This window comes from Dromiciops gliroides, chromosome X (genome assembly GCF_019393635.1).
Source record: "Dromiciops gliroides isolate mDroGli1 chromosome X, mDroGli1.pri, whole genome shotgun sequence".
Classification (NCBI taxonomy): domain Eukaryota; kingdom Metazoa; phylum Chordata; class Mammalia; order Microbiotheria; family Microbiotheriidae; genus Dromiciops; species Dromiciops gliroides.
The window spans coordinates 1,274,827-1,299,090 of NC_057867.1; the positions used below are offsets into that span (position 1 = coordinate 1,274,827).

The 24,264-nt window shown below is 56.2% G+C and overlaps 1 protein-coding gene across 5 annotated transcripts; it reads right to left on the bottom strand.

The window, feature by feature from the left end:
* Positions 1 to 607: 607 nt before the first annotated feature.
* Positions 608 to 22,747, bottom strand: RBM10 (RNA binding motif protein 10). 5 transcript variants are annotated; one of them, XM_043974149.1, is made up of 24 exons: positions 22,596 to 22,747; positions 20,192 to 20,321; positions 18,278 to 18,464; positions 16,476 to 16,670; positions 13,847 to 13,916; positions 12,437 to 12,510; positions 10,948 to 11,034; positions 10,220 to 10,280; positions 9,942 to 10,118; positions 9,694 to 9,851; positions 9,508 to 9,605; positions 9,328 to 9,415; positions 8,847 to 9,036; positions 8,609 to 8,763; positions 8,397 to 8,520; positions 8,113 to 8,204; positions 7,855 to 8,019; positions 7,575 to 7,724; positions 7,414 to 7,479; positions 7,147 to 7,332; positions 6,987 to 7,061; positions 6,793 to 6,896; positions 6,548 to 6,677; positions 608 to 6,454 (listed from the first exon to the last, which is right to left on the bottom strand). In XM_043974149.1, exons 2-24 carry the CDS (start codon positions 20,206 to 20,208, stop codon positions 6,329 to 6,331), a joined length of 2,775 nt encoding a protein of 924 aa, XP_043830084.1. In that variant the 5' UTR covers positions 20,209 to 20,321; positions 22,596 to 22,747; the 3' UTR covers positions 608 to 6,328. The 5 variants fall into 5 exon arrangements, with proteins under 5 accessions (XP_043830084.1, XP_043830083.1, XP_043830086.1 ...); XM_043974148.1 differs by having other exon boundaries at positions 9,691 to 9,851; XM_043974151.1 differs by lacking the exon at positions 16,476 to 16,670.
* Positions 22,748 to 24,264: the final 1,517 nt, after the last annotated feature.

Genomic DNA, 24,264 nt, shown 5'->3' on the forward strand with positions numbered 1-24,264 from the left:
AAGGCCCAGATCTCTATTCTGTAATGGGAGACAGCAGGAGGCCCAGTGGCTCCCCCACCCCATCTCCATATGCACATATGTATGCATGCAGCAACCACTGTACCCAGCATGTTCTCACAGGATTAGTGAGCCCCCACTGGCTGGTGTCACAGTGGCTACTATGATCCAGCCACTCAAGCATCGTGGTGTTTGAAAACTTAAACGAAATTGAGACTTTAATTTCTGCCAGTGTCTGGGACCCTTCCCTTGTAGACAATAAGCCCCTGTTCCTGGCTTACACAGGAGCAAGTCTGGGTCTAAGAAACAGGCTGAGTTCAGATCTAGGGTCCCTGACCTACTCTCCCTCTAGTAACTGCAGCAGCATGCATTATGACCAAGTTTGCCTTAAGCCCCAGCCTAGAGCAGCCTCCACAAACTGCCTTTGTTCCTGGTGATACCCAAAGCCCCTTCAGCAACACCCCCCCCCACCTCGATATATGGGTACCCATCTCTAGGCTTTTGGCATGTCGTCTTCCCCAGGAGAAAGTCGGCCTACGATGACAACCAGACTCATGCTTGGGGCCAGCCATTTGACTAGTTCTAAATGCAGAGAGTCACACTCACAGTGTCAAATTTAGGCAAACTTTAATAATTTCAGTCTCCACTGTTTCTTATTTTGAAGATTGGGACAACAAAAAGAAAACTGATAAATGTGCCCCTGTTGTGGTAACCAGAAACCTGCATCAGTCAGAGTCTCTTTCACTAAGACCAGAGAGTGCTCTATAGGTATAGGCCTCAAGGCATGGTCCTAGGACTCAGAGAGTGCCCACCTGAGACTTGCTGCCATCCCAGACTAGAGTCCTAGAGGAATGGCTCCCAGGAGAGTCACTGGCCAAAGTGTCTTTGTTTTTCAGCAATTCCTGACACTGGGGTAAAGTTCATTTCAATTGCTGACCATGCTAACAAAAGACTGGGCTACCCCTCTGGGTGGGCTCCCTTCCTACCATCCCAGTGACAGATCATCTTAGCCGAGTCTCAGTGACTTCACATGTGGGGGTCACCTCTTTCCTTAGACTGGTACCTAAGTCCCGGACAGGGAGCTGACTTCTAGTTCTTCCAAAGACTCTTCGATAGCTTGTCTTTTTTAAGCTGTAGTGATGGGGGTGGGTTGGTCCTCTTTCTTAGACATTTGCTCAGTAGCCACAGTGACTCTGTAGTCATCCCAACAGGGTTACTGTGCCCTTATAGCTGAAGACTCCTCCCACTCTCCCCTCGACTCTCACTTCCTCGAGTTATAGTTGGGAAATGTGAGAGGTCCTCTCCATATGCCCCTCCATGTGGTCAAAGTGCTTCTGCAGTGCCCGAGGGTACCTAGGGGCTGTAGGAGATTGGTGTTCCATTTTTAAAGTCTTATAGCCATATGCCAGGCAAGGTACACATTTCTTCTCTCCAAGGACCACAGAAAAGTAGAAGAGGAACAGAAAAGGAATGACATTCATAAGGATGAGGTGGAGACTTCACCTGAGAGGAACAGGGGCAGCCGCACCCTCCCCTAATTGGGCGTGTGCTGTGCTGTAGGGTGTCTCATCTTTTTGGTAGTTATCGTTTGGCCTTCAGAGAAGAGAAAGGCCCAATCCTCTTGTGGCCTAGAGACAGGATACTTCAACTTCCTGTTCCCTGATAAAAGGTCTTGACTTTGTCCAAGTAAACATTGGTAGCATAACTGGGGTGTCCTTGAGTTTTAGCTCCCCCTACTCTGTTCCCTTGCATCCATGATTCCAAAATGGCAATTAGGATGGCCCTTGACCCTTGCAAGTTCCATATCTGCTTCTTTATTGATGATGGCAGTGTGGTCATGTGGCCAAAACAGCAACCTAAACATCCTGTTGGCCCTTGCATCGTCTTCTGGTGTTTCTACTGTGCCTGGTCAGCATCTATTGGGATTCCATTTCTTCCATCTATTATTACTTTCTATGTCCTTCCCATTTGGAAGTGGCAGTCCTCATTGAGTTGTAAGCTGCAGAAGGAATCCTGCTTGGGGCCGGCATGAGCTAGGAGCCATTTCTCCGGCCCCTTTTACCCTTTGGAACTAATCTAAGGAGTGGAAGGAGGGTTTCTTCCTGAGTATGCAGTGGCTCAGGTAGTCAGCAACAGTGTGAAGATGTCACATTGTTTTTTCTTTTTAGCAAAAATACATGCCAGATTCTTCCTTTTCAATTCAGGGTGCACTGCTTTTCATTATGCAAAAACGCCTTAATTTGATAGAAATCCATCTATTTAGTCTCCTATCATTTTTTCTATTTGTTCAGGAGTTAAGAATTCCCCTCTTCTCTACAACTGAGACATATATTAGTGCAAAAGGTCCTTGAGATTTTGGATTCTTTCCTTCTTTGTATGTCTATTGCTCTTACTATTGCTGAGCCCCTTGTTAGACACTTAGTAAGTTGTTGTACTTGTTGACTGGCTGAAGGCTTATCAAATTAGCAGACAACATCAAGCTGGAAAAGGTAGCTAATGTTCTGGACAACAGCCGAGATCCCCAAAGATCTTGACAGGCTCAATCTAATAAAATGACATTTAATAGGGACAAAAAAGTGGTACATCTGGGTGTCAAAAAGTCTTCATGAGTACAAGAGGAAGCAGGAGTAGAATATCAGTGGAATGTGCACTTGAGATTAGTCAACAGCAATATGGCGGCCAAAAAAGCTAGTGTAATATCAGGCTGCATTCTAATCTCCAAGCCCTCTTTGAGAGTACGGGATGACAGCTGGGTGCTCTGGTCCTACCCCGAGACCCAGGCAATGAGCGTGTACAGACTTAGCTTCAAGTTTATTGTGTAGACCCTCTAGGTGCTTCAGATAGTCAAGAAGCATTTACTAAGTACCTACTGTGTGCTAGGGACTGCCCTAAAGAATGGAGATACAAAGAAAGGCCCTGCTCCCAAGGAGCTCAGCCAGACGTGGCTAACACCATGCAAACTCTAGGTCCGCACAATATCTCTACATGTTAAGTTGGAGCTGCTCAGCAGAAGGAAGGCACTGGAATGAAGAGGGCAAGGCTTTCTGTAGAAGGTGGGACTTTGGCTGGGACTTGAGAGAAGCCAGGAAAGCCAGGCGGTGACGAAGAGGGAGCCAGAAGGAGAGTATGTGGTGGGGATGGGAGAGTAAGGTAGAAGGAAACTAGAAAGGAAGCAGGGCCCAGGTGATGGAAGGCATTCTAAGCCAAACAGAGGAACCAGTATTGGAGCCAACTGAACAGGGAGATGATACGCTCTGACTTGTACTTTAGGAAGATGACTTTGACAGGTGATGCAAGGGTAGAAATGACAGTACTTGATCACTAATTGGCTACTGGGAGGTGAGAGGGAAGAGCTGAGCCCAAGTGACAGGGATGGTAGTGACCTTGACAGTGGCAGGGAAATCAGGAGGGGAGGTAAGAGAATAAAGTCTGCTTTGAACATGCCAAATTCCTAAGTGCAGCCCAGAGCAGAATGGAACACAACTGGGAAAAGTTTAACAAAATAAGTAAAAATACGACATAATAGGGTTTTCTAATTCAACATACAGCCTGTAGGGATCTGTTGAGTTTGACAGCTCTAGCCTACAGGATATCCAGGTGGAGATGTGAGACTGGACTGGTTAAATCTGAGACAAGTCTAAGGGAAGAGGTGACCCCCACATGGGAAGTCACTGAAGCTTAGGGCTAAGATGCTCAGCCACTGGGATCATAGTAGTAAGGGAGCCCACTCAGAGGGGTGACCCCATCTTTTGTTAGCAGTGTCAGCAAGTGGACTTAACTTTACCCAACTTGAGACATGCTAGAAATGACTGGCCATGACTGGCCTGACGGCCCACCATCAGGAATTGGTAAAAAAGATGACAACAATCCATGGGAGCTGATGAGATCATCAAAGGAAATAGTATGGAAGGGGAAGAGCGCCTAATACAGAGAGGTCTGGGGGACACTCATATTTAGTGGACGCGACCTGAAGATCCAGCAAAGGAGATCAAGATGGAGCAGATGGATGGGAGGAGAATATCGAGGAGAAGAGGGTGATGTAGAGTGGCAAGGGCAGCAGAGACCAAGCAGAATGGAGATTGCGAAAAAAGGCCATTTGATTTGGCAGTTAACTTTGGAGAAAGTAATTCCATTTCCATGATGAGGTAGGAGGCCAGACTGCAGAAAGTCAGAGACAGAAGGGAAGAAGCAGAGACTTCCATCCATCCATCTATCCATCCATCATAGACAGTCATCTATAGTTTAAGCACAAAAGTGAGGAGAGATGGCATGAGAGTTAGCAAGGATAGGCCAAATAAGGGTTTTTCAGGATGGGGGAGACATGAGCATGTCTTCCCTACCGCAGGCAGTAGGGAAACAGCCAGGAGACAGGGAGACTGCAGCAGATTAATAAGAGAGTAGGGATGATAGAGGAGGCATCTGCTGGAGAAGCCAGGAAGGAAAGGGATGCATCACTTGTCCATGCAGTGGCCTGGGAGGGTCAGCTCTTCATGTGAGATGAGGCTAAGGAGACAGTTGTGACAAGAATCTGAGTGATATGAAATAAAAAGGGGAAAAAAGGAAGCTCTCAGCTCCTAGGGTGCCAGGAGGGGAAGCCATGGGAGGTTTGAGGAGGGAATAAAATGGTTTGGAAGCACTGCTATGTTGAGGAAAGTGAAGCAAGTAGAGTTCTAAAAGGGTTGCCCTGCTGTGGTGAGACCCCAATTGAGAGTGACATTGTTAGAAATGTGTAGTGCAATATGGTTCAGCTCAATGGTGAGTGTGCAGGGGCAAAGGGACCGCATGAGGGGAATGTTTAAGATCTGAGCTAGTATAAGATGGCAAGAGATTCAAGAGGACAGTGTAGACTTAAACTGGCTGACCCAGCGGGTCAAGATGGGGAAGGGAGGGAAGTGGAGCCAGTGCAGGGTTGACGGCCTGTTTAAATATCAAGGCAGGGAGCAGCCGGGGGTCTTGGTGAGGGCAAAGGTACAGAGAAGTTCTGTAGCAAGGGAATGGCCACAACGGAGATCAACCATTGGGAAATATTCAAACATATGATCTCTTGTCCTCTGACCCTCACCTCCCAGGGCTGGTGCCAGAATCCAATGAGGGAATTTGTCTTCAGTGTTTAAAAGTGCTTAAAAAAAAGCAGCCGGTCCCATGCCGTGGAGGTCCCGGGTGATGGTCCAGGCAAGCCCTAAATGCCTTTCCTACAATCTGGGAAGAGGCGCTTAAGAGGTCAAGCTGATGCTGATTGGGAGTGAGAGTGGTGCTCACTGGCTGGGCCTCTGGCCTGCTGGGGTTGTCGCTTCTTTGGATGCCCAATGCTTAGCAAGCACAGTGCCTTGCACATGCCATGTGCTTCTTAAATGCCCCCAAGTCACTTAGGCCTTCTTGGCCTTGTCTCTTCTCTCTCTTGCCTTACCCTGTCCCCTCCTCCCAGCTGGGGGGCAGAGTCCTTGCCAGGTGAGTGGGAAGGGGGAACTGGTGGCTTCAGTGCTGGAAGGAACGCCAACATTGTACAGGGGAGGAAGTTGAGGCTGAGGTTGAGAGACTTGCCCACGGTCATTTGTGAGCATGGGAGGCTCCTGGGGGGTGTTTTGGTCCTGTCCTTAAATAGACCCCAGGGGCTACCTTACATTTGTTCATGGGCCTCACAGGACAGGGCCAAAGGGATGGACGGGAGTTGAGGTGTGGCGGCTGCAGGACTAAAGACTTAGACCAGCACCTCCTCCCACTTACTACTCCCACTTGATCGGCTGACTGCCTGGGTGGCCTTGGACAAGTCACTACCCTACAGCAGATCTATTTCCTCCTTTGAAAAATGAAGGACTTTTAGACTAAATGACCCCTAAAGTTCCTTCTGAGTCTAGTTCAGACACCCCAAGCCTTCCATGGGCATCATGGGGTACACGCTTGCCAACAGATCACCCAGCTGGGCAGGAGAGTCGGGAGGCCATGGGCTCTGCTTGCAGGCTTTCCTGAGCCCTAAAGCCAAGGATCCCAATGTGAGTGGCACCCAGGACAAGGCCTGACCCCACCAACCTCACAGGCTCAAAGTCTGGGGCTTTTCTGGTTTTATTAGAAAAAGAAGGAGAGTTGGTCAGAGGGCAGGTCAGTGGGCAGGGGCCATGGCTTCCCAAGAAAAGAAAGAGGCCGTAGGGGATGAGAGCCAGCCAGCAGGCCAGGCCCAGCCAGGCCAGGCCAGGCCAGGCCCAGCCAGCCAGCAGGCCAGGCCCAGCCAGGCCAGGCCAAGCAGGGCCGCCCTTTTCCATCTCTTGGAGCCTTTAGGTCAAGGCTGTACCAGATGGGGCTGAGGTGAGAGGGGTGGGGAGGCCTGGACCAGGGTCTACTCTGCCTCGTTGAAGCGAGTCAGCATAGTCTTGTGCAGGCTCTCCTTGTAGGACTCAGATGCGGTGATGCCATAGGAGCTGCCCCGGGCCCCCAGTCCTGAGCCACGGACACGAGTCTGGGCCTAAGAAGACAGAGGGCCAGTGGTGAGGGGAGGGGCGGCCAGCTGCTCTGGGGCCCTGGCCATTGGGGAGGGATTGGGGAGGGGCAGGCGCACCTCGATGGGAGTGATAATGCCTTGCTTCTTGCGACCTAGTCCGCTACCCTCCTTCCAGCCCATGGCCTGTAGCATACGGCTGCCAATGTTGTCGCTGCCCAGCCCATCTCTGGTGGGCTGCTCAAAGTCCCTGCAAGAAAGAGAAATGGAAGGGGAGAATGAGGAGAGGTGTCTCAAACAGGCCTGACCTCCACTCCTTCCCCCTCTGCCCCCCGCCTGGCCCTCTGTGTGGATAGAGCACTCACACAGTGGCAGCTGTTACAGCCCCAGATTTCCTCTTCTTGGGCTCTGGAGGCTCTGGGATGCCGTACTTCTCCCGCCGCTCTGCTGCCCGGTCCCTATACTTCATCTGAGGTAGAGGGAAAAGCCCCCGGTCAGGGCAGGGGAAGGGGCAGGGAAGGGAGGGAAGATGGGAGGGCAGCCAGGAGAGAGGCCTCACCTCCATGTCACTCTTCTCCAAGGCCTCCAGCTCATTCTCAGACAAGTGAGCCCGCCGGTGAATCTCCAGGTTTTGCTATGGAAGAGGGAATGGAATAAGCTGGTGCCCTGGGCCCCCTGAAGTCCCCTGGCCTCAACCCAGGCCCTCCTGAAGCACATACTTTGTGCAACCCAGAAAGCTGCTGGTGGCGGATCAGGGCCTCTTTGCTAGGGAACTGGCGTCGGCAGAGAAGACAGGCCAGCTTCTGCCAGTCGGTGAGCCTCTCCTCCCTCTCAGCACTCCGCTCAGGCTCTTCTTCACTGTCACTCTCACCACTATAGGCGGCCACCAGCCCCCGGGGTGGACTCTGCAAGGGCAGAGGGGGGGCAGCTCAGTGCCACTGAGGGGGCCCAAACAGGGAAACCATCCCAACCGGGGCCCTCCTCACCAGGTGCTCGTCACTCGGCAGCTTCGGCAGCTCCAGGGTGGTGTGCTGCCTCTCGGCCAGCGTCCCCTGAGGGAGGGGACAGGACAGACAGGGTCACCACTGTTCTGGGAACTGAAGGACACCAGGCAAAGGGGGCTGGGAGAGGGGAGGAGGAAGAGCACCTTCTTCTCCAGGATGGCGTAGCCAGCGTCGGCTGTGGCCGACTCCCGCCGTTCATCCTCCCGCAGAGAGCTGATGGGCTGGAAACTATTTTTGAAGTTCTCCTTCTGCTTGTTGAGGCTCCGGGCCCAGCGCTCCATATCCTTGGCTATCTGCAGGGAGGGTGAGAAGATGCAGCCCTGTCAAGAGGGTCTGGCCCTTCTCATTCTCTCTTCTTGCTTGCTCTCACTTTGGGCCCAGCCTGCCCACTGCCAGTGAGGGAGGAAGGCCTTCTGCTTGTACCTGCTGGGCTGTCTTGGTCTTGTGCTTCTCCTTCTTTTCCTTGCCTTCTTTCAAGCTTCCCCCTGTCTCCTTGTGGCCATCGGTCACCTGCTCCAGGGCAGGGACGTAGGTGCGCCGCTCCCCATCCCAGTAAAGGTACTGCTGACTCTGGGAGTTGTAGTAATACTGACATGGGAGGAGAGAGGCCGGGGTGATGTGATGTGACATCCCCAGACCCCACTGGAGCCCTCTGCCCTCTGAGCCCTTTCCTATAATCACCTGAGAATTTGGGTCATAGTAGAGTCCTGTCTGTGGATCATAGTAGTAGCCCGATGTCTCATCATATTGGTAGGTGGAGACATCAGGGATTGCTGGGGGACAGGGGAGAGAAGAGAGTTTGGAGTCCGGGGCTGGGCTAGTGCTAGGGCTGGGGTGTGTGTGTGTGTGTGTGTGTGTGTGTGTGTGTGTGTGTGTGTGTGTGTGTGTGTGTGTGTGTGTGTGTGTGTGTAGCGGGGCAACCACAGCCCAAAGGAAATTCTAGCCCAGCCCCAGCAGGTACTCACGGTACTGGCCATAGGAGTCCTGGGCAGCTGGACTGGTAGTGGGTGGGGGTGCAGAACTGGGCTGGGCTGGGCTGAGAAGCTCAGCCTTCAGAACCGCAGGGGACACGATTGTATAAGGCTGGGCCTGGGGGGAGACGGGAAATCAGGGCAGGACAGTTCCATCTCTGTGTCTACAGGTGCCACACCCCACCCTTCCCTCCACAATGGCATACCTGGGTGTTAGACACCATTCCCTGGGCAGTAGCCCCCTCAGCCCCGGGCTGCTGATAGATGCCAGGCATGGCACTGGCTTGGGCACGGGGAAAGGCCTGGATCAAGGGCACAGCATCAACGCCAGGTACACAAGGTTCCAAGGTGGGTTCGGTGCCTGGCAAGGGGTAGTTATACACGCTTAGGGCTGAGTCTTGCTCCCAGCCCCCAACTTTGACAATACCCATGCAAGGACCTCACCTGCTCCAGCAGGGTCTCCCTTGCTTCCAGCCACACCCAAGGCCTTGGTGGCACCTTTCAGGTAACCACTGTGGCCATAGAGTGTGGCCTCATTGCTTGGGCCACAGTAGGCCTCATCTTGGTGGTAGTAGTTGTAGTCTGCTGCTGGCTCCTCAGGTGCTGCCCAGCTCCCCTCCCCACCCTGGGATGCCTACGGAACAGGGTGAAGGATGATCAGGTTAGGGGGTGGGCACCAGACAGAGCCCTGGGCCTCTACGAAAGGGAAGCCACTGCAGATCAAAGAGCTAGGCCAGGGAGACAGAGGAGAAAACTGAGGCTTACACAAGGTCATACAAACTAGGATTTCAACCCAGGTCCTCAGATGCCAAATCTACAGCTCTGCCAGAGGAGCCGTTGGATGGAGAAAGGAAATGGCCTCGTGCATCCCTTTGGCCTCAGATGGAGACCTTCCCAAGGCCCTGAAGGATCATGGGAGAAGTACCTGTGAGATGGCCCACTGGGCAGCTGCGATTGCTGTACTGGCCACAGAAGCAGCATTGATGCGGTTGCCATCGTTGGAGGCCATGTCCCTGTGGGAGAGGTGGTGCACAGAGGTCAGCCAGGCCCAGGGATAGAGGGGATGCAGAGCAGGGGCTGGGGCAGGGGCAGGGCTGGCTCTCACCTCTTGGAGCCCTTAGCAAACTCCACATTAATGGTCTTGCCATCTATGGTGAGGGGCGGGTGGAGAGCCTGCAGGATCTGCAGTAATTGAGCGGCCTCCTGCAGAGCAAAGGTAGGGTCAGGCCCTCAGCCAAGCCTGGGCTCTGTCCCCTCACTCCCCCCAGGCCCCCTCTGCCGCCCTCACCACGATGGTGGAGAGCTGGATAAAGGCAAAACCCCGATTCAGCTGGGTCTGCTTGTCCTTGATGACCCGGACGTTCGAGGAGGACAGCACAGCATAGGGGGCCAGGGCCCCTAGGATGGAGTCCATAGTGCTATGAGGGTTCAGGTTGCGCAGGATGATGGCTTGGAGACAACAAAGAATGGAATTATGGTGGAGGTCAGCTCTGGCCCTCCCATCATCCACCATTCCTCGGGGCCCCGGGCAGGACTCACTGTCGTTGGCGTTCTCTGAAGTGGGCTCAGAGCCCTGGGACAGGGCCTGGGGGGCCAAGAGCCCCTGGGCTGGGTAGGGCTGGGGTAGGGGAAGCAGGCCCTGGCTCAGTTCCCGCCCACCCAGAGGCATCAGCTGCGGATCCAGCCGTGCCCCCAGTGGCAGCTTCTGCTCTGCCTCTAAAAGAGAAAAGAAGGAGAGGCTGCTGCACCCTGGGTCTGCTGAGAGAGGCCTGGCCAGCGTGCTGACCCCCAGACCACCTTTTCTGGGCCCAGCTCACCTGACTTGGGCACACCACACTTGAAACACTTCTCCCGACGTTTGAAGTTCTGGACTCCACACTGCAAGGGAAGCAGAGGCCAGGCCAGGCATGAGGTGGAAATTGGTATAGAAAGGCTCCCTGAGAAGTCCTATGTAGCCCCTTGTCAGGCCCTCCCTCCTTGCTCCCTCCAAGAAGTTCAGCCTGCATCCAAGGCCCCTCCAGTCTCTCCTGTGGCCCAACCCCATCAGCGGACCTCAACTAGTATAAGTGATCTCCTTTGTCTGACTGTGGTGATGGCCACCCCAGCCCCTGCACTAATGAAACCACAACAGTCCAGTGGCAGCAGCTGGTTTTACAGAGGAGGACGTCATTTGTCCACAGTCCCAGAGCTACACAGTTTCCAAAGCAGAAAGCTCCTGGACCCTCACCCTAGACTCTCCCAGCCCTTTGGAATAATGGAGCTGGGCCTCAGGAATGGTGATGAATGAAGGGCCAGAAGTTAAGATGGAAGGAAGGAAACAAGGGGAAACAAGATGGAAGGGAGGGAGGAGGAACAGGGCACCAAACAAAACCTTCTTCAGTGAGGCCCTGAGAGCAAATGTGAAAGAAAAAACAGCGTGGGGTGGGGGGGGGGAGGAAGAACCACTCGGCTTTGTTCCAACTCTAAGAGGTCCAGGGACAAGGGCATGGCTCTGGGTCAGCCTCACAGGGGCCCGTCCTACCTCTTCCCCGCCTTTGTTTCTCACCTTGTTGCAAAGCCAATCCTCATTAATTTTGGGTTTGGGGTCACTGTAGTGCATGGAGACCTTCTGACCCAGGATGCTGAGGGAGTGCTGGAGGGAAAAGCAGAAGCCTGTGAGGCCCAAGCCCAGGGGGCCAGCGCCTGGCACACACCTCAGCACAGGAGGAGAGAGAGTGAGCCAGCCCTTCAGCTGAATGGATGAAGGACAACAGGGAGGGAAGGGAGGGAGGGAGGGAGGGAGGGAGGGAGGAAAGGAGGCCACGGCCGCAGGGTGTGGCCCCCAGGCACTGCCGCTGCTTCTCCGGACACAAGCACGCGCACGCGCACGCACACGCGTGGACACACACCAGCAGGCACGCACTCTCTAACCAACACCGATGGGCCCTGACACAGGCCACACTGGGGCCCTGTGCTACCCGAGAGCTAACCTCAGGGATAAAAGAGAGAGAGGGATATAGAGAGAAACAGAAACGTGGAGAGGAAGAGAGAGAGAGAAAACAGCCACAATCAAAGATTGCACCTCCTGCCGGGAGGCCTTCTCCCCCACGGCCCGTCAAGCACACTAGCCTAGTGGCCCCACAGGCCCCGGCCTTCACAGCTACCTCCTGCCAACCGAGGTCCAGACAAGGACGCCCCTTGCCAGGAGCCATGCTCTGCCACACTTGCCCTACCCTGCCATGCCAGCCTCTCAGTGCCCTGTCCATATGGCAAATGGCTGCCAACTCAGTGGGCTGGGGGTGGGGGGTGGGGGGGACTCTGGGTCCCTCTCACTTTCCTGGGGGAAGCTCCTGGGCCTGAGGTGGAAAAAAATGGTGGAGGAATGGGGAAGAGAGCCTGGCCCTGCCTAACCTGGCTCCCTTCCACAGCAGCCTGCCACACGAGGACCCTGTAGCGTTCAATCTCGCCATGGTAATGGTTCCTGGGGCCCCAACCCCTGGCCCCTCCTCATCTGCCTGAGTCGGGGGCACTCACACATGGAAGTGTGCTTGTGTACGAGCGTGGGGACAGGAAAAAGGAGGCCAAGCTCTTGTTAACAAAAACCTCTGGAAGACCCCCGAGGTCGCTGGGGGAAGAGGGGGCAGCATCCCTCGGGCCATTGGCCCATGGCTCTGGCGCAGAAAGGAGGCGGGCCCTTGGGGCCGCCCTCCTAGCACCAGGCACAGCTAATCCCTGGCTGGGCTGGAAGGGGCCGAAGGGAAAAGGGGCCCCCACTCCTGTAAGTGCAGCCCCTGCTCCAAGGAGGGGCTGGGCAAATGCCAAAGGAGAGGGCAGCCCCTCTCCCACACAGCCCTGGCCACACCTTCCTCTTGGCAGAGAGGTGGGCAAGGATTCCTCAGGAGGAAAGGGGAAGCCAGGACTGAGGAGGGCGGGAAGAGAGGGGGCAGGCAGGGGGCTGAGCCTGGGCGGCCAGCCCGGGGCAGGCTGCTGCACCCGAGGGCAGTACTTGTGTGCGCGTGGGGGGGGGGGCAGGGTTCCAAGTGCAGCAAAGCAACCTGATTGGCTTCCATCCATCGTGCAGCGTCCTGCAAGTGACTAAACTCGACGAAGGCGAAGCCCCGGCTCTGACCTGGAGACAGCATTCAGATACAGACGCAGTGGGTTAGTCAACAGCTGGAGACAACGGGCGGGCGTTCCTAGGGGCGGGGCTGGTGGGGCAGGGGAGGGAGGAGGGTCGAGAGAAGAATGCCAGGAAGGGCCGGGGATGGAGGAGAGGGGCAGGGGGGGCAGAAAGGGACAGCATAGGCTGGAACTGCCCACAGGGGCTCAGGGGCACTGCCAGCTTGGGCTAGAGGGAAAAGTGGGAGCCAAACCAAACCGATCCCATTTGGGGAGGGCAGCAGCTGGCCCTGGCTGCCCCCTAAGTTCTGCCGGGCTGGGAAAAAGCCTACTCAGGGATGTTCTGAGTGGCTCAGTACAGAGGCCAGAGAACAAATGAACGAAGAGTACCTCACCTCAAAGGCAGGAGGACCCCAGCCCCATGAGATGCTCCCAGGAAAGCTAGGGTTCAGGTCTTGGGGGGGGGTGGTGGTGGTGGGGGAGTGGGAATGGAAATAACCAAGTTGGCTCTAGTCGAGGAGGGGGACGGGTGGCAGATGAAGCCCCAGTACCCAAGTCCACGTGAGGTGAGGGCTGGGGGAGTGACTGAAGGCCAAAGGGTTAGCTGGGGACTTAGCCTCCCCATGTCCCAATTTGTCCAGGCTAAGGCGTGAACTGACCGGCATTGGCTCCGTGCCTTGATGGAGGGGATATGGGAAGAGAGGCCTCGATAAGGCTCCCCACCCTCCAAAAACAGATTCAGGGGAGATCTGTGTCTCAGGAAGGACTGGAACCAGCAGGGGAGAAGGAAAGGGGGTGGTGGCAGAGAGAAAGAGAGAAAAAGCCGAGAAAGGAAAAAAGGAACCGCCAGGCTGAGTGATCCCCAGCGTGCCTCAGGGCCTCAGCTGCTGGTCCTGACATCTTTCATCTGCAGTAAAGGGCTGGGGCCAGCGAGTCACAGCCCCTTCAGTGGACCTGAACGCCTTTCCCAGGATGGGCAAGCAGCGCCATCTCAGCTGGACTTCAAGTGGAGGAAGGGGATGGTGGGCACGGTAGGCATGGAAGAGGGAGAAAATCGCCATCTCAGATGCTTAGGGTCGGTCCCCAGGCTAGGGAGGGAGTTGGTCCCAGGCTGAGCTCGGCTCCGAGCCTTCCCTTGCCCCATTAGTCATCCCCTCCCCAGACCAGCACCAACTTCCAGGATGCCCCAGTGGAGGAGCTTCAGGGAAGGAGGGAAGGAAAGAAGAAAAGCAGTCGGTGATCTCAGCTTCAATGGACAGGTGGGAAGGGAAGGGGGAGGGGCAGGAAGGAAGAGATGCATTGGCCAAGAGCAGCAAGAAGCAGGGCCACTGGGAACGAAAGCTCACCTGACGACTTGTTCCGCATCAGCCGTACTTCCCGAGCCTGGATCCCATGGGATTGCAGCTGCGCTCGGATCTGTGGGGAGGGCAGAGACCAGAGGCATTAGGAGGCCAAGTGGCACTGGCTGGAGGCAAGCTGGGAGAGAGAGGCCTCTGGGCACCCAAGACGGAGAAAGGGAAAAGAAGAGGCTGCATTCTCAGCAAACCCCAATGAGCCAAAGTTGACCAGTTATTGCGTCTCAAGAGAGGAGGAGGGGATCGCTACCAAGCTGGAGTCAAACTTCAGGACCACAGAGACCCACTGAGGCCATAACCCAAACACCATCCAACAGCGGTTTGGGCTGACCTCATGCTACAAAAGTCAGAAGCCAGAGGTCATTAAGACGGGACCTTCTTGGACACCGCTTTGGTGAGGGAAAGGGAAGGACCGAGCGTAGTTCATATTCTACCTTTTCCTTCTGTGGCTTGGGGATTCTCGACCTGGGGACCGTGAACTTGGTTCTTGGAATACATGATGCTGTATGGACTTCAATAGAATTGGCTTTCTCTGCCATCTGATGCATTTAAAAACTAGCACAAGCTATTTGGAGAAGGGGGCACGAGAGTAAAAAACCTGGCAATGAGGTGCCCTTCACAAAACCACAGCTCCCAGCTGCCCCCAGACAGCTTCCTACTCCCCTCAGTCTGGGGGCACTGGAGAGGGCTAGGACACGTAGCCAAGAAATTCCCTAATCTCAATAGCCCAGAAAAGCTTACTGCGACAGCTGCTGGTGGCAGCAGGAAGCCAGACTGAAGGGGCTTGGGGACCATGGCTCCCTCTAGCATTTCATCCATTCAGAGAACTCCCAGATCGGAATCTTCCCTCTCGGCCTGTCCATCTGCTCCCCACAGAGGCCCTACCAACGCCAGCAGCTCTGCCCCCTTTCCTGTTCCCATTTCGGAGGGGGCTTCCAGTCCCCTTCCTCTCTCTATAGCAAAGGGACTCTGCTGTCCCTTTGGACTCTCTCGTCTGGAGTAGGTAGAAAGAGGCCTGGCTTTGGAAATCAGGAATTCTAGCCCTGCTACTTCTCTGCCTTTAGCAAAGCCCTTGGCCCTCCTGGGCCTCATGTACAGAATGAGGGAAATCTCATTTCCTCCACATTCAGACTCTGTCCCCCGCCTTCAGCCCACTGCTCATGATTCAGCCAAAATGACCCAATCTCCATTGCCTCTCTTTGTCCTGCCTTGGTCTCCTCTTCAGCTCTATTCACATCTTAGTCTGAAGTTCCTCCTCCATGAAGGCCTCCTGTCCCCCAAAGTCCTAGGGCCCAGCCCTTGGGGTGGCTCTCCTCTCCCTTGTGTAGGATACAGCTGCATGTGTGCTGGAGCCCCCACCCCCCACCATTAGAACATAAGCTCACAGTGGGATCCACGGGGGATTTCTTTTCTCAGGGCCTTGCCTATAGCACACACTAAATGGTTTGAGAATTAAGGTGGCGATGGGGCAATAAAGTAAAGGTCATGTTCCAGGCTCTGGAGGAGGATCTTGGGAGGGGAAGTCATGACCTGGAGGCAGAGAGGGATGGAAGACAGTAGGACAGGGCACACAGAGATGATAGTAGATGGCTCAGAGGAAGAAGGGGCTAGTGGGGCTGGCACATGGGGGTGAGAGCAGGAGGCTGGGTAGAGAAGTCTTTCCTGCCTGCCCCCAGAGTATGCTGGCTGGGTGTGTGCCCCCCAATAGCTCCTGTTCTAATAGGCCAACCAGAAGGGTCCATATGAGGCAGAGCCGAGGAAAAAAGGCGGACCAGTAGGAGAATGGCTGGGAGGGCCTTGGGTGCCAGAGCCAAGAATACTACCCTTGTTCACAGGCTCCATGGGTAGACTTCAGGGGAACCAAGAACATGGATGGGAAAACCAGGCAGATCTTTTATTTTCACTAACCTTTGGTTTCCTTTATAATTCTCTGGATTTTATTTTATGCATGTCAAAAAATGATTCTAAGAGAGGGGTCACAGGCTTTGCTAGACGGATGCCGCCCAAAGGGGGGGCAGTCCTGCTCTGACTTGGCCTGTCTCAGGGGATGAGGCGGGACCTACTGAAAGCCAAATAGTATAAAGATGACCACACATTGAGCATGGGGGTAGCTGAACCGTTAGTTAAGCTGCAGGAATTAGGGAAGGGAGATATGAATACAAGACAGATCATCCATGATGAGGAGATTGGATGTCAGCTGATTGGGCTTTGGGAGTGAGTCAGGGTCCAAGCAGGACCGCAGGGACAGCATGGGACAGGGAGGCAGCCGCCTCATTGGGAGGGACAGAAGAGAGCCACAGGACCAGAGCAAGGGCTGGTGACACAGGCACAGACTTTGGGGACAGGCCTGCTGGGTGCTGACAGATGGGTGCTCCCCAGTTCTCCATGGTGCTGGGATGAGGAAACATTTGCTCCCTAAGAGGATCCTGGACTCCCTGAGCCCTGGCACCGAGGATGGGACTGAATCCCTGTCTCCCAGGAGGCTGCCTGCTCTTCCCTCGAATCCCCTACAGCTTCACTCTTAGGCTGATCCCTCCCAACCCAGGGCCCAGGGAGGGGGGAAGGGGGGGCGGGGGGGGGGGGCCGAGGAGGGGCATAGCACGGCCCCAAAGGCACGTACGTCGTTCTCTGCGGCTGCCTGGGGCAGCATCCTCAGCATGATGATGTGACTGGCCTTCTCCTCCTCCTCCTCCCCTTGCTCGGTCCGATAGTCCTGGTCCCGGTAGTCCCCATCTCCAGGGAAGCCCAGGGGCTCGGTAGGGCTGTCCCGCTTACGTTGTTGCGTCTCAGAACCTGAGGAAGCCTCGTAGGAATCCTGAGCGACAGAAGGGGATGAGAGAGACCAGGCGGTCAGCCCGCTGTGGGCCTGGAGTCCAGCCATGCTGCTCTCCATGGCTTTGAAAGCCAGAAAACTCAGTGAAGCCAGGCCACGGGCAGGCAGGGCCTTCCCTAAGCCGTCGGGGATTCTGGCTGTGGCCCCAACCCCCTCCACACGCCCTTCCTTTTCTCTGGGGGCTCCCTAGGTGGGAGACAGGGAGATGCAGCTCCAGGGGCAGAGGAGAGCCACCCACCTCCCCAACAGAGGCACTGCAAGACCCCCAGCTCAGGACAGGGCAGGTCAACATGTCCAGCACACCAAGGGCTGGCTAAGCCTGAGACCACCCAGTCACCAACACTAGCTTCATCCTTGGCTCTGTGCACAGCCAGGTGGTACAGGGTCCTTGTTCCTGCCAAGAATGGCTGGCTGCCAGCCCTGATCTACCAAGACCCTAGAAACCCCAGAACCACGGTACCAGAAAGCTAGGCTAACACTCCAGGTGCAAGGTCCAGCTAAGACCCTAGCAATGGCAACGAAAGGCAGGATTGGTGCTACTCCCCTGCCACCTCTGCCCAGGCACGGCAGGCCTGGCCTCCAGCCTTTGTCACAGCCTTGCTGTCAGCCGGCCCTATGTCCCTCTGCCTGGCTTCTCTCTCTCACAGCCCATGGTCCCATCCTAGCCAAACCAAGTAAGCCAGAACCCACTAACATCCTTCTCTGGGGTAAGGCGAGAACGATTCCCTCTCCAAAGGGGCTTAGCACTCAGGCTCAATTCTTCTGGCCCCAGTCAAGGTTCCTGGGCCTTATAATCCTGCCAAAAGCCACTGGAAGGGCCTTTGCTCTGGCCTCAAGAACCAACACTCAGTGCAAGGCAGATGCCATGTTTCTCCCACTCTGTGGGGGCAGACGGAGAGAGTAAAGACAAGGCTGCTTCCTCCCCTTTGGCTCAAAGTTGCTACTGGAAGGGGCAGCTAGGTGGCGCAGTGGATAGAGCACCGGCCCTGGAGTCAGGAGTACCTGAGTTCAAATCCGGCCTCAGACACTTAACACTTACTAGCTGTGTGACCCTGGGCAAGTCACTTAACCCCAATTGCCTCACCAAAAAAAAGAAAAGTTGCTACTGGAGCAGGGGCTGGTTCCCCACCCCCATACTGGGGCCTTTCTTCTTAGACTCCCACAGGCAGCAAACCAGGGGCACCTGAGGTCAGGGCCTTCCACATGGCACCTCACTGCCCCCACTGCCCAGCTGACACATCTGATCCCACAAATGTTGGACTCCTTGTCATCCTGGGTAAACCCTAACTTGGCTTGGGGGGGGGGGAGGGGAGTGGGGGGGGCATCCAGGGGACAGCGACAGAGAGAGAGAGCAGAATTAGAAAGGTAGATGCAGTGACAGTGTCTGTGTTCAGGACCTAAGACCTCCTCCTCCTTGAAATCCTCCAGAGATAGGCAAGACTGGTATTCTTAGAAGCAGGGCTAGGTGAGCAAGGGAAGGGCCAGAGGCCTCTGGATGAGCTTAGCCAGACTTACTGGCCAAGGCCAGGCCCGAAGAGAGTCAGTGGACTTGCCTTGAGGGTGGGCATTCAGCCAGACCCAGTACTTACCTCTGCACTCTGCTCCTCAGAGGAATCATCGTAATCATGGCGGGCTTCCTGGCTGCTGAAGTCCCGGGGATAGGAGCGGTAATCCATGTCCCGGTAATCATGGTCTCTCTGGCTCCGGCTGTCCAGCCCATCCTCTTGCAGGCTGCGCTCAGCCCCATAGCGGCCGGTCCTGTCTCCACGGCCACCTCTAGAGAGGGGAGACAGCGGCAGGTCAGAAGAAGCCTTGAGGCTCCCCAGGGGCCCAGGCCTCAGCTCACACCTCTGAAACAGAGTGGCCAGGGAAGAGCCCCAAAGGGCTCTCTGGGTCCCCCTGCAGGGGTCCACACTCCATCCCTAAAGGCTGCTCATATCTCCTGTTGGATTCAGGGGAGGGCCAGGGAGCACATTTGCTCAAAGCGGCAGCCAGATAGCTGGCCAGTCTTGCACGCTTACCTGGGAAAGGACAGAGAAATGAGAGGGAGCCCTGAGTCCAGAAAGAAACGACCTGTAGTGGCCTGGCCCGGCCCAGCCCCTGGAGCAGCCAGGACAGAACCAGAGCCAGCCCAGGCCCAGGGGAACCACAGGTTGAAGGCTGACCTGGCAGGCTTGGAAGGGGCTCCCAAGGGCCTCTTGAGGGTGAGAGAGAGTGGCGAACTTGCAGATGAGAAAAGAAATGCTTAGCGAATGGCCATGACCTGTCTAGTCCTGGAGTTTCCAACCTAGGCCCTGGCTGGAAGTGCTCCAGAGGGAAGAACCTTCCTTGCTTTTGCCATCAGACATGCTCTGACTCTCATTTCTGGATGACCCTCAAAGTGGTGGGGGAGGGGGCGGGCGCCAGGAAATCCCTGTCTTCCAACTGGCTACAAAACGGAGATCACAGTCCTAGCAAACCTGAAAGGGTCCCCAGTGGGCAGCTCAAGGGCACTGCCTAGGCAGAGGTCAGAGGGCACAGGGCCTCTAGCCCTATGGGACTCCTGTGCAAGCTGCCCCTGAGGAACAGCTACAGTAAAGATAACGAGAAGCGATTTCCTCAGAGAACTGCCTGTTCGGCCATGTTCACCCTGGTTACAAATGGGCACCGTGAGCTCAGACAGAGCAGAGCACGACTATTTGTTCTATACTTGGGGCCTTTCTCAATTACTGAGCACGAGAAGCATTGCTGAGTGAAGAGCCCACAGCTACCTAGAGCAAGGCTCCAAGATTTCCTGCCCAGGGAGGGCAAGTGTCCTGGCCCCACTCCCACCTCAGTGGTGCCTTGGGCTCCAGGGAGGGCAGGAGACCTCCCCTAGCTCCCCTCCTGAGCAGCAAAACAGCTAATCCTCTCTCCTCCTGCTGCTTCCTTCATCATGAGAGCCACCCCATGCTCATGTGGCCAAAGGCAGCCGAGGAAGCTGATGTCTCAGCTGGGGCACAGCCAGAGGGGCTGTTGGGGCTGGCCACCCAACATCCAGCCACACTGCTTCCTGCTCTCCTCTCTCTCTCTCCCAAGTCCTGGGCAAGCTCCTTAGCATCTAGGCAAACAGAGCCCTCCCACTTGTGGCCTAGCATCCCAGAGGAATGGTGGCAGAGGCCCAAGGCCCTGTGTAGCTAAGCCTCTTGGTTGTCACGGCAGAGCCCTGGGCCACCTGAGCAGCTCTCGAGAAGGATGCCCACTGTCCATTTCCAAGAAGTCACAGCAATGATCAGAAACCTCGTTTCTCATAAGGTCTCTGAATCTTTCTACAAGGAAAATATTATAATCCCAGATCATTCCTCATTCCATTTTGAAGTCCTTCCCATCTACATCCCTATCCCCTTGTTCCTGCCAGTAGGACCTCTCTCTTCCTTTGGCTGTGGGCTTATCTACTGTATATAGGGCAGACATGGGTGCCACCTGGCATTTCTCAGCACATTGCGCCCACCCAGGGCCCAAAGGATCCCTTCCCATAGTCTCACCGTCTTTCATACTCCATGTCCGGGGGGGGCCTGTTCCTGGGCCGATGGCTCCGCCTCACTTCCCAGCTGCCACCAGCCCTGCTATTGCCACCATGCTCCGCCAGCCTGCACGAGAACTCCCGTGAGGGATCTGGGGAAAACAAAGGAAAGAGAGGGGGTCAGGGGCAGCCCAGGCCCATCCAGGCAGGGCTGGCTGCCCAATTCTTGGTCCAGGGGAAGAAAAAGAGAAATAGCAGTAGCCAATCTGGATTACTTCCAGCATGGGAAAGTAGAAAGAGAGAGAGACAGACAGACAGACAGGAGGGAGGGCAGAGCCAGAGCCGCCACTGTGTCCTGGCGGAGAACACCCAGATGTCTTTGCGTCTTAGTTTGCACTTTGTATAAAATGGAGACAAGAATTATTTGCACTCAACATCTCAGAGGTCTACTGGGGAGAAAGTGTGGGTGTTTGTGAATGAATTGTAAAGGGCCAGAGAAATGGTGGCTCTCGTTTTCAGTCCCACACCCAGAGAAGAAGGGACAGCTGCCAAGAACAGAAAGGACTGGCTCCCAATCAATGCCAGAGCCCAAGGTCAAGGCCAGGGCTCCTGAGTACTGCTCCAAGGCCCTGAAGCATTCTGGGCTGTCCAGCTCCAGCTCTAGCTCCCAGGCCATCCTGGCTAGGGAAGTGGCTCAGCTGCCTCCTGGCTTCTTTGGCCCTGGACAAGGCACCTCTGCGGATGCAGCCCTGATCCTCAAATGTCCTGGGAATGTCTCAGGATTGTGTTCAAGCTCCTCCATTTCCCAGGGTCTGCCCTAAACTCTCTTTGCTGCCTACTCTTAGTCCCTCTGCTTCCTCCGCTTTGTATGCTGAAGCACCAGGGTCACAGCTGCCTAGGGGGGTGGGTGGGCAGGATCCTGACCCCTTTCCTGTGTGCCCTTCAGAGCAGACTGAGCCCCAGCACCTGTCCCCTCTGGAGCAAGGGTTTTTAACTTGGGCTCCATGGCCAGATTTTGGGGGAGGGTGTCATTGTTATTTTCACTCGTTGAAATTTACTCACTCTCCAATTACACTTAGACATAATTTTGAGAAGACTCTAAACTTCACCAAATTGCCCTAGAACCTAGAACCGGGTACTAGAAACTCCATCAGGGCAGGGCTCATCAGCCTGCCAGGTATGGCCCAAAGGAGCGAGCAAGGGCCAGACTTTCTGCTCTCTGAATCCCGGAGAAGGGAACTCCCTTGCTCTGCCCCTTCAGGCTTGTCTCACCTCGGCTTTCCAGAGCAAATTTGCAAAGCACTTTCCTTATCAGCCCTGTTCTTTGGAAAACACTAAGGTTCAGCCAGCCAGAAGGGCCAAGCTGGAGTTTAGGGGCAGACACCCTGATGGCAAGGGTTGGGGCACAGAAACCAGTGTGCTTCCTTATCGAGGGAAGGCATCGATGCTCTCCTCCTAGCCGATAACAGGCCCCCCCCCCCCAGGTGAGGCTAATAAAGGGCTTTCTCAAAAGCAGCCACAGGCAGCCTTCGAGGCTGGGGGAGGGGCAGCTGGGAGCTCAGCAGGCCAGGTACCAGCCCAGATGCGGGGCGTGGATACCATCCTGGCGATGAGCAAGCAGAAGGAAGGAGCGGAGCTATGAATGGCCTCTAGACCCGACTGGGAGCTTCAGCCCACCCAGCTTTGCCTGCTCGACCCGGCCTCTGCCCTGGCAAGACTGCCAAGGTACTCTGCTGCCCTTGCCGAGGTGGACAAGGAGGGTTCCGGGTGACGGGCTCCCTGGAAATCGCCAAGGTGACCACGGAACTTGGGGAGCCCCAACTAGGACCTGGCACATGGGGGGGGGGCCAGGCGAGCAGGGCCAGGAGGCCGGAGGAGCGGCCATTCCAGCTGCCCCGCCCGATCTGGGCCCGGGCCAGCCGCCTGCTCCTGTCACTCATCCATCTGATCCTCCCCAGGCCTACCGCAGCCTCTGGGGAAGGAGGGGGCAGAGGAAGAGGGGAGAAGTGAGGGGGGAGAGGGGGAGGGGGAGGAAGGGGGGAGAGGGGGAGGAGGAGGGGGGTGCGAGGGAAGGGAGGAGGGGTGAGGAGGCAGGAGGGAGAGGGCAGGGAGAAGGGAGAGGAAGGGGGAGGGGAGACGGGAGGAGGAGGGGGGAGAGGGAGGAGAAGGCGGCGGGGAGGGGGGGCGAGGAGAGGGCAGGGGGACCGTGCCGCCGCAGCCGCCGCCGCGAGCGCGCACGCCCGCACGGGCCCGCGCCCGCTCGGCGCCTGGGCCTCTATTCCGCACCCCCACCCCCCGGGGGCTTCCTGCGCCGCCGCCGCCGCGGGTCGGCGCCCCCAAGCCCGGTCTCCCCAACCCCGCCACCGTAGGCCGGTCCGAGCCCCAGCGGGCCGCCCGCCTGTCCTCTCCCGGGCCCACCCGCTCACCTGCCGGGTCCGGACCGTGAGGCGAGGGCTCGGGCACATTACCCGGCCTCCGCCGCCGCTGCTACCGCCTCCCTCGCGGGCACGCGCGCGCGCGCCCGCCGTGCTCAAGCGCGCCGGCTGTCACTGGGGCCGGGCCCGAGCCCGTGGGAAAGCTCGGCTACGACTATGGCGAAGCCGCCGCCGCCGCCGCCGCCGCCGCCGCCGCCGCCCCCGCCGCCGCCCTCCTTCTTCTCCTTCTCCCCTTTCTCCGCCCCGGGGCAACCCACTGCTGCCTCCCCCTGGCTGGCCCCAAACTACCAAGCGAAGATGGCGGCGGCGGCGGCGGCGGCCCCGCCCACCCTCGCCCCGCCCTCGCCCCGCCCCTCCCGGCCTGGCCGGGCGTGCTCCGTGGGATGGGTGCGCCCTCTCCCGAGCATTCTCCATGCGGAGCCTCAAGTCCCTTCAGATCCTCCGAACCGAGGCCCGCCCCTTGCTCCCCAGAGGGCGTGGCGATTGGCCGAACGGGCGACACGTCCGTCTGGGAGGAGGGGCGGAGTCCCACCTCACGTGATTCCAGCGGGGGGAGGGGACAAGACGGACGGACGGGCTCCGCCCCTTTGCCCATTAGGGCCCCGCGGGAGGACCATTCCTGGAACGAGACTTTTTTGGCGCCACTGGAGAGAGCGACAATGGTCGTGCGGCGTTGCTGCACTTCCGCTGCACTTGGGGTATTTAGCTGCAGTGAGTTGCTCCTCAGCTTGACTTGACACCCCCCCCCCCCCCCCGCCATCCACGTTCTTTTCGGGACGTTTCTTTCTCTGTCTTTGCGTCTTTTTGGTAGAATGGAGGGAGGGACTGTGTCATGTCTGTCTTTGGCTCCCTTATTAAGTGCGTACCATGGGCCAGCGTTGTGTTCTAAGCGCCGGAAAAGGAGTCCATAGCCTAATAGTCCACCTACTGGAGCCCCTCCGGATCGATCCTCAGACCGCTTTTCAGAGCACCTTACTGAAAGCTCGTCTTTTCATCGTACAAGGACCCACGCAGTGAAGTATTTCTACCCTTGAAACGATTAGAAAGCAAAACCCTAGAGGAAAGCCCCCAAAACAGCGATCATTGGAGAGATTCTTTTATGGAGAGTACAGGGAGAGAGTCTGAGGAATAGAGTCGGACCAGGAATGAGTCAGTCAGAGAACCATGGTTGCAAATTATGGCTTTGACGCTGCTGGCACGATCTTAGGCAAGTCCCTTACCTTTTTTTCGGATCTCGTTCTTTTCTCAACTGCTAAAATGGTGGGAGTTGAATACCCATGACTTCAAACTTCCCTTCCATTTCTAAATCTATGATTTCCCATCTGGCAGGTAGGTGGCTCAGTGGTTAGAGTGCTGGAGTGGGAATCAGGAAGACTTGAGTCCTATCCCAGACAGACAACACTGTGTGATGCCAGAGCCTTTAATCTCCCATCTCAAGCAAGAGGATGGTACTGGATGGTGTCCAAAATCGATCTCCACCTGCTCTCAGTCTATGACCCTGTGTTTGTCATCTGTACTCGGTACAGATCCACGGAAATATCTCAAATACTTAGCACATGACCTCAAATGTATAACATTAGAAAAGTTGAAACGAGTTGTCTTTGTCTTTTGGTTTTGGATCTCTCTTCTCCCTCCCCTCCTCCCCCTTTCAGGCTTTAGG

Bases quoted from the DNA above. Each gene is read 5' to 3' on its own strand.
- RBM10 (XM_043974148.1), bottom strand. The intron at 11,035-12,436 runs GTTGCTTTGCTG...TTTTCCCTCCAG, and splicing joins GATGGATGGAAGCCAATCAG to CACTCCCTCAGCATCCTGGG. The intron at 8,521-8,608 runs GTATGCCATTGT...GTCTCCCCCCAG, and splicing joins GAATGGTGTCTAACACCCAG to GCCCAGCCTTATACAATCGT.